Source organism: Alosa pseudoharengus, unplaced genomic scaffold (genome assembly GCF_046254945.1).
Source record: "Alosa pseudoharengus isolate Yale_2024_CS ecotype anadromous, Long Island Sound unplaced genomic scaffold, YU_APseudo_1.1 YU_APseudo_1.1_scf_7, whole genome shotgun sequence".
In the NCBI taxonomy this organism is placed as follows: Eukaryota; Metazoa; Chordata; class Actinopteri; order Clupeiformes; family Clupeidae; genus Alosa; species Alosa pseudoharengus.
The window spans coordinates 32,666,089-32,683,006 of NW_027468859.1; the positions used below are offsets into that span (position 1 = coordinate 32,666,089).

A 16,918-nucleotide genomic window follows, 5' to 3' on the forward strand; every position below is an offset into this window, starting at 1 on the left:
ATGTCATGACTGAAAAGATTTGGAAATTATATCCATTTCACGTATGATGCTGTCTGCTCATGCCTTTAAAAATACAGTACAGGCCTATACTATCTAACATTTATGATCCTCACCTCATGTATGTTTTTTGGATTAATGACAGCATCAACTTTAGTACGGACAAAAAACAGGCAAAGTCCTGTAAGGCAAGTATCTGACAAGTTGGCTAACATCAACCGCATTATTTTGGATCCCTTTGCTGTTCCAGGGAATGAACGTCCACATTCTGAAACAAAATGTTTAATAATTATAGCATCACCTTTATGTTTCAGTAAAAGGTTTCTAAATGACCAAAGTCAGTTGTTTACCTATTCCAGGAACTTCTGCCTCCTGGTAAACAAATGAAATAGTTTTGCTTCCTCCTTTGGCAAAAAAATTATCAAATGGCCCCAACTAAAAATAGATTCCAAGTGATCATATTAGTGCATTTATGTTTATTTAAGTTAGTATTAGGCCTAGAACAAAATGTTTGGATAAATATCACAATGTGAACTCACAGATGAACTGTCAAGAATAAAATCTTCAACCCCTGATACTTCAAGAGAAAGCCTGTCTGCCAGGATTTCAAACATGTACTTGTGAGCTTGAGTAAGTTTGGTCTTGCGCACTTCTCTTGCCTCCTTGTATCTTGCCTATAAAATCAAGTTGTGCAAACATTGAGTGCAACCAATCCTAACAATGTTAACAGTTTGGGTTACAGTAAACTATGCAGGACATCACACAGCTAATAACAGTGTCCATCATTACGATAACGTATGACCTCATATAGCTTGCTGTTGTGGAAGCTAAAAAGTCAGGATGTTTCAGGTGTGCCAACAACTTTTTGCTTTTATGATGTTATCTTAACCATTATGTAATTGGCCAATAATTAAAAAGACAGCTCGCCACCTGTTTCTCCTTCATAGTCTCCTGCACAGTCTGGACATTGCTCCCTGTCCGACGAAAAACAGATCCCCGCCTGCGGTCAGGGCCCTCCGGCGGTGGTAAGGAATTGTGTTCACTCATCTTCAGCCCTTCAGAGCAGATGGGGAAAAGTGAGAGTTTAACGCCAGAGGTTATCTAGGCAGCTCATTCAGCCTCAAAGTATGACATGGTTATGATAGAAAGCATCTAGCAGTGTAAGTTAGTGAACTAGCGTTACGTTACGTTAATTGAACTAATTTGTAAACTACATTTTGCAGTAGCTTGCTGGTATTTGTATAGTAACGGCCAGTGGGCCTAATTCAAGTAGTTAGGCTAATTAACGTTACTTTACCATTTTTTGTGTGGTTAACTACTGAAACGACAAACAGTTTGGCACCATATGATTCTCTAACGTTCCTGTAAGTTAAGGTAACGTTAGTGTTAATTGAACTCCTCCTGACCTGATAATATTAACGTTAACGTAACTTAGCTTCTACCTGGCTATGGATAGAGAACCAAGACAAACGCTAGCTGCTAACGTTAAAGTTAACATTAACGTTAGGCCTAACGTTAGTTCTAGCCAGCATGTCAGTTAATAGCTGCTAACGTTAATGTAAAAGTAAAGTCAATGTTAACTTCAGCATTTAGATAGCTACGTTGCTTTTATCTAACGTTAACTTTATCTAACGTTAGCTTGCTAATATAACTAACGATAACTAACGTTTAACGTTAGCTACGCTTTTGCAACCTAATTTAACTCACCTTTTGTGTTTTGGCTCTGAGGTGAAAGCTGACGAGTGACTTCTACGACATTATTCCGTCATTTACTGGGTAAGTTAACTTTAGTTGGCTACCAACCATGACATCTGTAGATTTGCTTAAAACTTCTGATTACAAAGGCTCTCAAATCCTTAACGTTATTAGAATTGTTGTTGATGGTTTGTCCGTTAATTTCAGTGACAGATTTGAACTTGAGCGCGAGGCAAGGGATGTGTGAGGGATTTTTAACGTTGGTAAATCATCCATCCATCGCACAGAATGATTTTTGTAGCACGTGCAATGTGTACAACAGCCCTGCCCTGGATATGTCTCTCGATCATGTGCTCTAAAACATTTGATTTAAATGGAGATGTCATCATGGGTGCGTTTATAAATCTACATTGAGTATTCACTTTGACGAATTTATGTAGTCATTTACGTCTCAGCCCTAGTTACTTTACTTTGAGTCATGCTCTTCCTTACTTGAAACACCTTTGAAAATAGAGGATTGAAGTAGGCTAGTGCACTTTTTTTCTGGGGACCCACTTTTTAAAAATGACAGACTATCGCGACCCAACTCAAAAGCTCTATTCAACTATTGCCTTGCGGGGTGAATGCGGTTCGTTGGATTTTACCTTTGGCCTGCCTTCGAATTTAGCTTCTATGACTGAGATCAAATCAATAAAATAAAATGACAGCAGTGATTGGCTGCAAAAATAAATAATGTCACGCGTCTTGCGCCTCTCAAACTGGGCATCAGGTAACCTACAGAGGAATTGAAATTATGAAATATGACCAAGGCATTAAAAAGCTGCTTGTTTGTCAGGATACTTTTTCACTGATTTATTTTAAAAAATATGAGCTATGAGTGTGAATGTTATATATTCCATCCGACAAATTATGTTTTACTGGTTTATTTGACAAATAATCTATATGGATTTGCTCTATAAAGACCTTGTCTGTTTGGGATTGTTTTGTGAGCCTGGGGTTGTTTTGAGAGCCTATTGATGTAGCCTATCTCAGATGTATCTCAGAATAAAGGAATACTTCATATTACTCTAAACCACCGTCTGTAAATCAGGCAGCCCACTTCCATACAGTGGGTCCCATTAAGAAGTGGCCACTTCATTCGTGCTTACCGTGATTCACACAGCAGCATTATTAAATGAATCTGTCACCATATGCCTACGTTTGCAAAGAAAACATTTTAATTTGATTCACATGAAACGTTACATGTAATGTACATGTTGACAATGAGTAGGCTAGTTTTGGTTGTTGGTGGTGTTATTGCATCGTTATGCCTGCAAGTTCCCTCGCGATTGTAGCTCCTGTAGACCAGTGTTTCCCAAACTTTTTTTCTGGCGACCCACTTTTTAAAAATGACAGACCATCGCGACCCATTTCACTTCAAATCTACCCCGCAACCACCAATATTGTTTTAGGCCACAGGTTCTCCAACTTTTCTATGCCTCCCCAACCATACATTGCTATAGGATCCCTGCTTTGAACACGGTTGTGTTGCATTTTGAGCACCATCAGCGTGAAAAGTTGGAAATGACTACTGAAAAGATACGTTTTAATGCGCATCCGAGAGTAGGGGAAATTCTGCGCAGTCGTCATTCGTCAGCATAGTAAACTGTTCCTGTATTTCTAAAATAAAATGTTGTAGGCTACGTTGCGTTGCAGACAAATGGGTCCATAACACTGTGGACGTCAATTCCAATGTAAACAGCAAATAACTGTTCGTCGTTATATTGTATTGTTGTATTATATTATAGGCTATTGTATAGTCGTTATATCAGAACAAGAGGCGTTTGCGCAATAGCCGGAAGAATGCGCCTTTTCTTTGAAGTTAGCGAGGTAGAAAACGAGAGGAATAGTGCCCATTTAAATTGTAGACTATAATGCACTGTTGTGCATTTTAAATCAGAAATAAGAATGTGAGGAGGTTGCTATTAACTTTAAAGATTGCATCTGCAATCGAAACTGTATGCAAATTGAATGGCCTTATGTCTATGGATGTCTGCTTTAGTTGACAGCACGGTCACTAGATTTTAATCGGTAAAGTTGAGGAGCTGGTATCTATTAATGTTCGTGCAAATAGGCGGATTCATGTCCCTTGCAGTTTGCAACTGCGAGGTACATGGCAGGCGCCCCACAGAACGGTTTCATTTTGAGAGGTAGATATCCATGCTGGCACCCCCTCTGGGATGCGTTCGTCCCCCAGTTTCATGCGCCAGTTTCATGAGCTTTTATGACAAAACCGTGACTGGTAGTTAACAATCTACATCCTAATAGAAAACTGTTAGCTTTCCTGGTATCAAATGACAAATGGTATCAGTTAGGCCTATAACACAACATAAATTGTGCTGGCGACCCAAATAAAATCTCCTGCGACCCACCAGTGGGTCGCGACCCAGACTTTGGGAAACACTGCTGTAGACAATATAGACGCAAAACATCGCGTTAGTCCTCGCCACTTCTTTCAAGCTGTCACAGACTTAGGTGCTACTTTTAGGGCTGAAGTGCTTCGTGAATTACTGTTAGTAAAAAAAATAGCAATCCTAAAGTTACAAGTGACGAAGTTACGAGTGCAAGCATCTCATATTAAATGGCCATGACATTACGCTAGCCACACAAGAAATTAATGATACTTAATCTCTGTTTAGCATGCTTCTCCGCTTAGCATTCTAATAACAGAAGGGGCACATTTATGTTGACCACTACAACATGACTCATGTCTGTAACTCTATAAAACAAAGGACGCACACCATCCAGCACAGTTCTACACATGGAAACCGATATTTTGGGCACTTGTTTGGCCACGAACTCGTCACTCTGAAACTGGACTACTGTAGGCTGCACCCACCAGGGATGCTAGGGGCAACATAAAATAAACGAAATTAGGGTCTTTCAGTATTAAATGTGTACGTGTGATAACGAATGGATGTGTGTGGTTTGCAATTAGAATAAACAAGAAATAACATTTCCAATAATTTCTCATTATAAATTACATAATATTTGCAACTTCCTTAATTGTGAAGCTCACATAATTCTAATGATGTCACCGTATGTATGTGAAATACAACGTTGCCACCTAGCATTCGGATGTATTTAACATTAACGTGACATGTCCGGCTTGTACTGTCGTCAAATCCATGCTTTGAGGAAAACAATGTTTTTATCATAGTTTCCTCTTCAGTGAGCGATTACCTGGTCGTTTTTGTAACAGAGATGGCTGTTTATTGTCCCTAGGTTTACAGAAACACCTATTCATATTAATACATATGGAAATCAAGTTAACGCTGCCGACCACTGTTTGTCTATTACATGGCCCAGAATGCCTTGCATGTCTTTACAACAAAACAACCCAGTAAAACCTAATTTCCCGTAAACATATGAATTTGCATGCTTGTAACATTTTTAATAATACTCTCCCATCATGATATTTAACAATAAGGAAAAAAATCATTTGAATACTGTCAATGTGAAAACAACTCTATTATGTAAGCTATATATTATGGAGGACCGCAGGTGTCACTGAAAAAGTAATACAAGATTTCATTAATTTGCCATTGTAAACATGAAAATATGAAAACAACTTTTACATTATGTATTAATCCATCAATAAATGCTTTTAATTCAAAGGGGGATTTACAAAACCAACATTAAACACCCAATAAAAAAATTCTATTGCAAAGTACATTAATGAATTTGTGAATAAATGATGGATTTTCATAATCTTTTTGAAAATTCAGTTTAATAAAATAGATAAGTAATTGGGTACTCCAATTTAATATTATAATCTCGCATTTTAAATTATTTATTTTGGTTATCCGTTTTCCAGCTGCTTTTCCTTTTCCTTTTTCAAATTCGATTTGCAAAAGAACCATTGAAAAGAACGCTTCTTAAGAATGTTGATGGACGGCTGGTCATTTGGCAAATCCGTTTGGCAAAGAATGCCTTAAAAGAACGCTGATGAAACATTGTAACACACCTATTCTAGTTCTAGTAGGTAAACACGTTAACCCTCTCAAATCGCTTCAGTCAGTCAGTTTCAAGACAAACGGATGGACAAATGGACATCTCACGGATTTTGAGGGACCTCGCTGCTGAGATGGAACGGACCAGAGGGGCGAGTACTTCTTCTGCGGCCCACCCCGTTGATGGTAAGCCATGTTATGAAAAGTGCATCAGCTGTTAGCCATCGGTAACATAGACCAGCCCCCTCAGACGTTACATGCTAATCAGTTTCTGACTTTGACATGAGCTGTTCACTAAGTGTGCATAACTTACTTTTAACAAAAAGTTGCCTTGATCTCAGGTGACCCAATATCATCTTGTAGCCAGCGCTGGGGTAATGGCGATGAATGTCAGACACAATTACATCCAATTCCTGGTCACTGATACTGTTATCCAAATCATCCCGTCTGAGACCACACACATGAAAGGCATTAGTTCTACAACCAGTGACGTTGAATAAATAGGCCTTCAGACGGAGCTGTCAAGTTCCAAAGCGTTAGCGTTACTAGGCAACCTATAGCCTAACCAGAGAATGTCTAGCCTAACTATCTAATGCTAGCTAACTTGGCGTCATACAACTCAATTTTGCTCTCTTACCTTAACCCCCATTGGGCAATCCTGCGTTGCAGAGTCTTCAGAGACACACCAAAGTTCCTCGCCATTTCCTTGCGCGGAAGTCCAAGTTTGATCTGACGCTTTAATTGCTCTCTTTCCATATTACGGCAGGCATCAGTGTTGGGAGAAAGGGCGATGTGTTGCGCAGTAGATGCTCAGCTTGATCAAATCTGATCCCAATATCATCCTCCAGCTGGCCCGTTTCTTCCAGGTTTTCTTTTATTTGAAGCAGCCTGGCTAACGCACAATCATAGTCCACTGCCACGGTGTCAACATAATGTGACAGTAAAATTAGGGCAGTTACGTTGCACCTTATTGTCACCTCTTCCATTCTTGTTTAGGCTATGACCACAGATTCTAGAGCACTACGCGCTATGACTCCACCAGCCGTCCATCAACATTCTTAAGAAGCGTTCTTTTCAATGGTTCTTTTGCAAATCGAATTTGAAAAAGGAAAAGGAAAAGCAGCTGGAAAACGGATAACCAAAATAAATAATTTAAAATGCGAGATTATAATAATTATAATATATATAACCCAATTACTTATCTATTTTATTAAACTGAATTTTCAAAAAGATTATGAAAATCCATCATTTATTCACAAATTCATTAATGTACTTTGCAATAGAATTTTTTTATTGGGTGTTTAATGTTGGTTTTGTAAATCCCCCTTTGAATTAAAAGCATTTATTGATGGATTAATACATAATGTAAAAGTTGTTTTCATATTTTCATGTTTACAATGGCAAATTAATGAAATCTTGTATTACTTTTTCAGTGACACCTGCGGTCCTCCATAATATATAGCTAGTGTTCTCCTTTCTATTTCAGTTCGTAAGTCCATACTATCCCATGGCAGAGCAAGGATTTCATGATTGGGCAAGGTTGCCCGGAGACATTGTGGCTACCCAGAGACATTGAGCATACTTGGAAGGCATTGTGATAGAAGGTGAATGCTGCAAAGGTGAATGGTGAGAGTTACCAAATACCTGTAGGTGGTTTGCCAAATCATGGAAACTTTTGGAATATTTCTTTTTTTTTTTTAGCTTATGCACCCTCACACTGGAGTCCCCAGTTCATATACAAAATTTGGTATCGATATGTGACCCTGTTCCTGAGATATGGACGACTTCCTGTTTCGGAGCTTTGCCGCCGATTTCATTTGGCTGTGACGGGCAAACGCTTTCGAAAATCAAAAATCCTTCAGTAACTTTTGGGAGGCTTGGTCCAATGATAATGTACGTCAAGTTTCGTGGCGTTCGGACCAAATTTGTGACCTGTGAAAATTTTGTTTCGCTTTCTATTCAATCCAATATGGCAGACGAACGACACGCCCACTTGACCTCATCTTCTCGAGCAAGTTACACCGGTACTGCCCGGACGTTTTTAAAGTTGGAACGGTGTCTCTGTCTCAAAGGGCCTATGCACAGGAGCTGGAAAAAAATTAGGGAGACGGGAATAATAATAATATTAATAATAAGAAAACTTAAGAAGAACAATAAGTGTGCTGCTTTGCAAGCACACTTAATTACCTTATTGAAAAACCGAGCGTCTACAGTAAGGAGAAGCTGAGGGTGTATAAGTCATTGGATGCCTATGTCGTAAATGGTCATGTCCAAGACTTACAATTATGTTTCGGATGAGTTTTGTGTTGTAAGAGCTGACCCTGGGAACCAAGAAAAAAAAGTGTCCAACAATTTCTTTTTTTTTGTGATTTCCTTTCTATTTAGGATTAAAAAAACATCTTACAATTTTTATTTTTTTTAATTTATTTTTATTTTAAATTTTATAGCATGTCCCCTGTGGTGGACAAAAGGACTGTTTTACTATGAAAAGGTAGCCATGAAAATAGACAAAAATGGACAAATTATGCTTTTAGTGGTATTGAATTAAGGGTAAACTTAACCAAATATAAGGGAAAATGTTATTTATCCCTCTAGACTACTTTATTTGCCTTTTTGGACAGTTGTATTTCTTTTTTCTGGATTGTTCATTTCATTTTCATGTTTTTCTTTCATCTGCGATAATTCATTTTTTAGTCTTACTCTTCCTCGCTATCTTCTTGAGGCACAGGATCATAGTCCTCATCTCTGTTTCACTCACTCATCACCTGAGAGCTCCAAATCTGACCCCCCCCCCCCCCCCCCTAATTCATCCTATACAAATGATCTCCTAAATTTCCCAAAAAATCTAAATATTTTGGTCCTGGTGTCCATTATAATGGACATTCATAAAGTCACTATTATTTCAAAATGTAAATAACTTAACTTCTTTCAAAATGAATCATATGATTCGTTACATTTTCATTAACAAGACCATATATTGCCATCATAATGAATGCTTAATAAGAAGACACTATTTTACTCCTATAAAATGTGCTTGTTTTGATGTCAACCATTTTTGAGAACCAGGAAGAGGAGGTTCCCAGCAACCCAGCCAATCACATGATATATCATTAGAAAGCCCAGGATGTCCTCTTTAAAAGACCACAGGAATTCTAGAACTTATGTCCACTACAGAGGACATAGGTCTATGGATTGGTTCTCAGGAGGATATTACCGAGCCAGCGCCAAGGTCACAATGCAAAGATGTACCAGGCTTGGGTTATCGTGAGTCGAACGAACAACTACGTTCTCACAGGAAACTGTACTTGTATGGCAGGGTAAGTAACCTACATCTCATGTTTTATAGCATATTTTCACATTATGTGATTCCAATGTTAGCACATCAGTTATTATGACAGCATAAAGCAGACCAGATCAGTGTAACATTTAACAGGCATTTAAGTAAAGCTCAGTCAATCTCATCTGTTAAGCTCAGTCAATCTCATCTGCTATATAAACACACTAACTAGTTATGCTGTGCTGCCCTCTACTGCGTCACCAGCAGGCAGAACTAGACAGCTAGATAACACTGTTTGTCAAAAGCTCCAAATAAATTCAAGGCTTGACTTTTCTTGTTTTTACTTAAGTTTCCAACAATAATTCAATTTGTTTACTTTCTCTTTTTTAAAACTGTAAAAGAATACAGAAAATACATATAACTAATTACATATGAAATACAAGTCTATGTAGTACAGCGGGTAACCATTAGCCTAGAAATCTAGACGCGCCCCTAGCGGCAGCAAATTACATTTGCTGCCAGGGCTAGTCTAGCAACTCTCCGTTGGCTTGTGAGCTCCAGATATCGAAACTTCTCCGGGCCAATGAAATCGTGTATAGAGTCGTTAGGTGGGCTTAACATAATGATTGATGGCAGAGTTGCAACGGTTTGGCTTGAATTCCCTGCTACTTGAAAACAAATAAGATGGATGTTGCTGTTGGTGAACAGTGTGACACGAGTTAAGCTTTTATTAAGTTGGCAAACGTTTGAACTAGCCAACTAGCTCCGCTGGTGGGAAACGCATGGGACTCATAGCGCTGCCGCTGTCCTATTGCGTGCAGAGGGAATTTGAAAGACAACTGATTATCCCGCCTCTCGGACTGAGCACTGCGAACGGTGAGTGTCCAGACCCTACATGTTAATGTGGGTCTGGCTCGTCAGGCTAGGTAACCATGAAAATTGTGCACTTTTTGAAAGAAACATGAAACTTCTACCATAGTTAGGTTATACCATGAGGTTAATTTTCAGATTTGGAGGGAAGTCAGATTTGACCTCTGAGGCCCGGGAGAGGTCAAATCCAAGATGGCCGCCAATAATATTCAAAAGTGCCTCACGTTGGAACCAAACACAGTAGAAAAACACTTAAGGTGTCATTTCCCACTTACTTTTGGGTGCCCATTCTGTATCTGATACCTTTGAAACCACCAGAATTCAAGAAAATGCATTTAGATCAATATGGAGGTCAAATCATGCAGACATAGGGAGGTGAACAGTGCAAAATGTTTTTTTATTTCCAAAATAATAACAGTAATTGTGATGACAATAATGATGATGCCAATACTAGTAATTATTATTATAATTAATTGATTTATTATTTAACTTTTTAATAATTAATTTTTTAACTGTTTTATATAGCACCTTTCATAGAACCTAAGGTTTCTTTACAAAACAAAAAATCATCAAGGGACGGATAAGTGGCTAACAGACAACACCACGGTCCTTTCATGTCAGGATCGCATGATGCAATGATCAAAAAATCGTAACAGTCCCCTGAACAAAAACAGAGATCTGTACATTTAAGTGCAGCTTTGACACACGAGCACCGTCCAGTGCACCCTTTCTGGCAGTTACAGCGGATCAGCTCATGGCAAGACTTTGCTGCTTCAGGGAGAGTGGTCCAGAGTGGCTGCCACCCAGTGGTTTCCTTTGTCCAGCCCCAGTCAGATGGCTCTGGCATCTCTGGATCCAGGACCAGTGACTGGTTCCAAATGTTGGTCTGAAAGCAAGTACGCTTGATGTGCTGTTTGAGGGCAGCCTGGGTTGGGGGGATGTTTTCTAAACTCCTGGACTTCTGGGAGAAAAGCTGTTTCCTGGCATCATTCACTTCCATGCTCTCACTGGTTCGGTCATACATGAGCACCACAAATCATTCCAGCAGTAACATGGAATCTACACTGACCTCACTTGGCATGCATAGGAGTTCCTGGAAATCATCACTGACCTCTGGGAAAGACTTCCATGTCTCCCAGGCAGTTTTCTTTCCACGGCCAGCAAATGCAGACACAGTGTCACATCCAGTGAAAGCATGAAAGACAGGGAGAGTCAGGCACTTGATAGGAGTCATTGTGGCAACCATTTCGTGAATAGCGATGAACCGGAAACTTGACCCAACACCAAAGGAAACCCACAGTTCATCAGGTGCTATTTTGCTAAAAGAAGCCACTGCCAACACCACCACATCCGTATCACCGGTACGTATGGTCACCTTCTTACAACCAGGCAGATTAACGGCTTCTCGGGCCAGGAAGGAAAACAACTCTGTTTTGTTTTCATCACACCGAAGGAAGTCTTTCCAGTTCTTGGGCATCACAGTAAGGGGAGCCACCCTTTTCCTCATGCCGTTTCCCCTCTTTTGTCTTGTTGAGGCTTTCAGGCTGGCAGATAGGTATACATCCCAGACAAGGTCAACACGAGCACCTACCTCTAGTTGAGCAGAGATGTATGGTACAAACACTGTTTCTCCATACTCTTGAAATGTTCTTGATGTCTTTAGATTCAGCATTTGAACCACAGCTGCACCATCTAGAATTACTGCATCAGTCTCAGGAACACTCTTGTTTTCGAGCAGATTTGACTCCAGGCAGTGAAGCAGATCTGCTTTAACCCGAACCAAAGTTTTCCTCCACTTGACAGAGCTGAAGGTGCTGCCTGGTTTTCATGGGAAAAGAAGTGGTTGATGTCTCCATCTCGTGTTTGACATGAGATGTACAGCCTTGAAAAAAGGCCACAGTCACTCTTCAGTACGGCAAGTTGTGCCTTCTCTTTTGATTTGACCTTGACAGGTGGCCTGCTGAACAGTGGCAACTTGTTCTTTGGAAGAGGATGTGTGATAGGTGTTGTACACCTTTCCAGCCTTTGGGTCACAAACTCGGTGTACTGCTCCTCACCAAGGGTATCAATCCTTCTTACAGCATCAGCAACTTAGGTATCAACGATGTCTCTTGTGTCAATGACTAAAAGATCTTGGCTGTGTTCTAGAAATGGATTCCCCATCTCTTCCAGCACTGTGATGAGTGCCTTAACCTCCTTCAGGAATGCTGTTTGCACTCCAGGTTGCTGTTCATGGTGTCTTGAGTCACTGGGTCCATGCTGTTGGTTTGTTGCCTGTTCTTCAAACTCTTTAGTGATCCTGGCGATTTCTGGTCCTGCTACCATCCAGCGTTTGAGTGCTCCTGGATTTCCAGTCAGTCCGATAGCCCCACCAGAACCTTTGACCATGGCATTGTTCTGTTCATGGCACTGAATGTCAGGGATTCAACGTACAGCTGGAAGTTGCCTTCACGAATGGACCTGATGTACCGCAGAACGAGAAGCTGCAATGACAGGGTCTTATGCCAGTAGTCAAAGTGAACACTGGCCTTTGCTTGCTGAATGCACCACTCCTCAAAAGATAGACTGATAGGTGGCATGACATCTTTATCATCAGATATGCACTCTTCATTGTACGCTTGTTGCAGGAGTGTATAGAGACTTGCAGCCGTGACCTGGTGTGCATGGCGGGTCTTGGTGACATGTTTGGCATGTATGAAGGAATTGGCTGTTCCAGAACTTGCAATGTCAGCCTGGACCAAGGCATTGGTCCAGCCACTGCCTTCTAGCCAGTCTCCCAGCAACTTCAACATGGCCATTTCAATGTGTAGACCACCAAACATGATCACAAAGTGATCTCCATAAGTGTCTGGCCAGGACCTCTGTATTTGTTTAGAGAGAGCATACAGTGGTTGGTCAGCAGCAAGGACAGGAATCTGACCAGGGTTCACATGTTGAACTGCTCTTTTGATGATTTCCATAGAGTGCCGAATCATTGCTACTGAATGTGCATTGTCAAGAAAGAGAGGTAATAATGCGTTGATTGCTGCAGGAGGGATGACCGCTTGGTGAACATCAGCGTGGTAGGCAGACCATGATATCATGCCATCAATGGTAGATGTTTCAACAGCTGTCTTGACTACATGCATACTCATCCTCTGTGGCGTCTGTAGAAACCAGGGGGGTGGAAGGTCTCACAGGACCTTGTACAGGTGGCACACTGAATTCCTTTGTCCGGAGGGTAGCTGGTGGCACGACTGTGTAGGCTGTTGGCAGAGGTGTCACTGACTTGGTGGAAGAGCCATTTTGACTAATCACTAGCACACCGCGATCAGTTCCGCTTTGTGTGTGTGACGGATGCTGCATAAGTGAGATGCCGGTGCCGTGGAAGGAATCTTTGGCTGTTGCAGAACTTGGATTATGGTCTATGTTGTCCACAGCTCCTGTTGTAAACAGTCCATGGCGCAACTTTGTTGGGCACACAACATCCTCCATCCTAAATTGGTGGCAGACACCATTGGCAATGTCTGATGTGATTTGCAGCAGCCTGTCATAGGAAACACACAATCCCAGATTGAACAGTGTGTCAATTAGCCCCCTACTTCGTGTAACTGCATGGATCTTGAGGGACAGATCTAGAGGGAGTAGAGTTTCTCGGGTGTGCCTTGTATGTGCTGAGCTTGGTGAATCCATGTTCCGTGCCTGCTTCTTACTGTTAAAGACTATCAATTGGGAGATTGTTAGGGCAGGTTTTGTGGTGGACTGATGCTCAATGTTTGTACCATCAAGTACCATGTTGATGAAGGCCAAGAGAGATGGTGGCACAGCCCTCTGCTGGCAGTTTTCTTTGAATGACCCGTCAAAAGAGAAAGATGAATTAAGGATCTCTTTGCGCACTACTTTTGCTGCTCGCATTAAGTGCATGGCATCACTGTCAGTTTGACAGGCTATCATGAGAGCTGGTCCAATGTCCTTCTCAAAACTCAGGAGTGTGTCTCTTCCGCGTGAATGTGCCCTCAGATGTGGAAGCTCAGAAAGCAGTCGTTCTTTCAGTCTAGTGGTGTGAATCCGTTCACCTACAGTAAGACCAAGTTGTTCCAGCCTGGTCTTGTACAACTGAGCGATGTGTGTCAATTTGAAGACAGGGGCACTGTTCTCATCACTGTTCATGTCTTCCAGATATGCCACTAACTGTGCAAAGGCTATGCCATGTAGACAAGAATCATCTCCATCATTTCGTTTAGATGCAGCCTGCCTGGCTCTGTTGTACAATGAAGACAGACAGTGGTGATGGTACTTGGCCTCAATGGAAATCATGTCACCCTCTGCAAACTTGACCAACCGAGCAGTGTCCTCAAGCTCAAGGGCACACTTCCTCACATTTCTGTCAATGTTGTAGGTTGATGCATTATGGAAACCTGAAGAACCTGCAGCAGGCTCATTGCAAAAGAAGCAAGTAGGTTCTGTGGACGGTGAATGGCTGTGGGTAGATTGCGTGTGTACAGACTAAGGTATTTTGTTGTTGTGCTGTAGTTACTTTCCCCTGAATTGGCTCATCAAATGCTTTTTTGTTGAGTTTTAGCCGACATCTCTTGTGCCACTTAGCCTTGTGTCTCTTCAAAGTGGATTCCATGCCATCTCCATCATCTAATTGCTCCAGGTTGAGGTCCATTGGCATGTGCTGAAGGGTACGGAACTGGAGAAGGTCTTCTGCCAGGGATACATAGCCACTACCAACAGAGTGTTTTCTTTTGTTTCTGAGTGGACACTGTAAAGATTCATCTGTGACTACTTGACAGAGGACACAAATGTCCCAGTTAGTGCTGGGGGGTGGCTTGGATTGCTTGGATGAAGAGGGCTGGGTAGGGTCCATCAAGCTGTGACGCTTTGACATGGTTGTGATCAAAATCACCAGCAAAACATGGGAATCTGAAAGGATAACAATTTAACATTGTATTAAACATTGCTCAAGTATTTATAATAGTACAAATGTGTCTTGTCCTATACCTGAATGGATTATTGGCATTTATTAACATTAATGACCTAATACAACTATGAATTAATAGTACCACATTAAAACCCATATGAATTATGCTTGTAAACTAGGATAAATCATAACAGCATTATCTATCAAAACCATCAGTCACAGTAATTCTCTTTCAGTACTATGATTATTACAATGAAACTTTATTTAACATGATAATTAAGTAGTAATTAAAGGCACAGCCTTATATTAACATGCTAGCTACAAATGTGTTCAAGCCCGGTTGACCGGCTATTTAACTAGGCTACTCTGTTATAAACATTACCTATTTCAGCCATAACAAATTTCACATTACCAAGCTGACATATCTACAATATACTCTGTTCAATCATTAAACTAGCTTCAGCTCACATAAATGTTCCAGACTGTCTTCTAGTTTAGTTAGGATAATTATTTTGATCAATGTCCATGATTTTTACCTCAAAAGCTAGCTAGCTAGCTACCTAACTACCAAGGAAAACTCCTTCCTGGCTATGGTTAAATTCATTTGCAATATGAATAATATTATGTAATTATGTAATAATATTGTTTGTTCATAGTCAATCTGTTTACCTGTTATGTTGGTTGAAGTGCTCTCTACATTGTGCGTACTGTGGCCTTTCATGTTGCCTAGCAACAACTCTCTAAAGCAGGGGTTTTTCAACCAGTGGTCAGCGGTGGTATTGCAGGTAGTCTGTGAAAATGGTCTAGGGGGTCACCTGTGGATAATTCTGTGCTGTGAAGGAATGAAATTAGCCACACATCTCATTAAATAACAGCTAATAACTGAATAATACAGAGACAACAAAGAAATTAATTGGGGTACATAAAAAATGAATATTTTTAAGTTTTTTTACCTTGACCTTTACATAAATGCATTTTCTTGAATTCTGGTGGTTTCAAAGGTATCAGATACAGAATGGGCACCCAAAAGTTAGTGAGAAATGACACCTTAAGTGTTTTTCTACTGTGTTTGGTTCCAACGTGAGGCACTTTTGAATATTATTGGCGGCCATCTTGGATTTGACCTCTCCCGGGCCTCAGAGGTCAAATCTGACTTCCCTCCAAATCTGAAAATAAACCTCATGGTATAACCTAACTATGGTAGAAGTTTCATGTTTCTTTCAAAAAGTGCACAATTCCCTTTGATTTGAAGGCTTAACCGCTGTACTAATGTTGCTAACCACATAGCTTGTATACAGATCGCTAGCAAATAGCGTTTTCAACATGACTCGTGACCAACGAGAGCTAGCATAATTTAGCAAACTAAAGTATGCACAAAACATATATCCAAGTTACAGAAGACTACGAAAACCAAAGATATATGACGAGGAATATTACTCTAACACAGACAAATAATGTCCAAAGCTCAAACGTAAAAAGTAGAATAGCTGGCACCTTGTTCATCAGTGTTAAAACTCATGGTAGACTGAAACGTGAATCAGGAAGTATTGACAGGAAGTAGTACTTAACTACTAAACAGTTACCCCAAAAGACCAGAAGGTGGCAGCAAAGGAATGTGAAATAAGGTAATATCACAAATACAAAATAGGATGCATTCTTATGGAAGGCAGAACACTAGTTATCTAGCACTCATCTAATCACAGATCACTATCACTCATCACATCTGATTTTCCATCTGATATTGCAGCCTAGGGTCCTGTTGCAGTCATGCAGCAGCCATACTATGTAAGGTGGAGTTGTATGTTAGGATGGGAAGAACAGCACAGCCAGCAGTTACATCAGGGGAGAGAGGAGAGAGGAGGAGAGAGAGGAGGAGAGGGAGAGAGGAGGAGAGAGAGGAGGAGAAAGAGGAGGAGAGAGAGGGAGAGAAGGGAAGAAGAGAGGAGAGGGAGAGAGGAGGAGAGAAGAGGGGAGACTTGGACTTGAGCACTGAATGACTCTAACTTGGACTCGGACTCGTGCATTCGCAATATATCATAAGGCTAATATGTAGTATGTCAGTAGGCAATTTGCTATATGATTTTAATATCTACATTATTTGTAATACTAATTTTAGTTCAAGGGAATGTTAGGCTTCTGCTTCGTGTCATACACCGCAAGTCACATCATGTTCACATGCAA

General features: G+C 40.6%; 1 protein-coding gene across 1 annotated transcript in view; it reads right to left on the reverse strand.

Annotated features, from left to right (window-relative positions):
* Positions 1-10,831, reverse strand: part of LOC143109290 (dynein axonemal heavy chain 8-like) — a 56,311-nt gene extending 45,480 nt beyond the window's left edge. The window contains 5 exon segments of the mRNA XM_076271944.1: positions 114-265; positions 348-432; positions 537-671; positions 928-1,052; positions 10,573-10,831. Of these exon segments, the coding sequence (XP_076128059.1) occupies positions 114-265; positions 348-432; positions 537-671; positions 928-1,052; positions 10,573-10,831 (756 nt within the window).
* Positions 10,832-16,918: the final 6,087 nt, after the last annotated feature.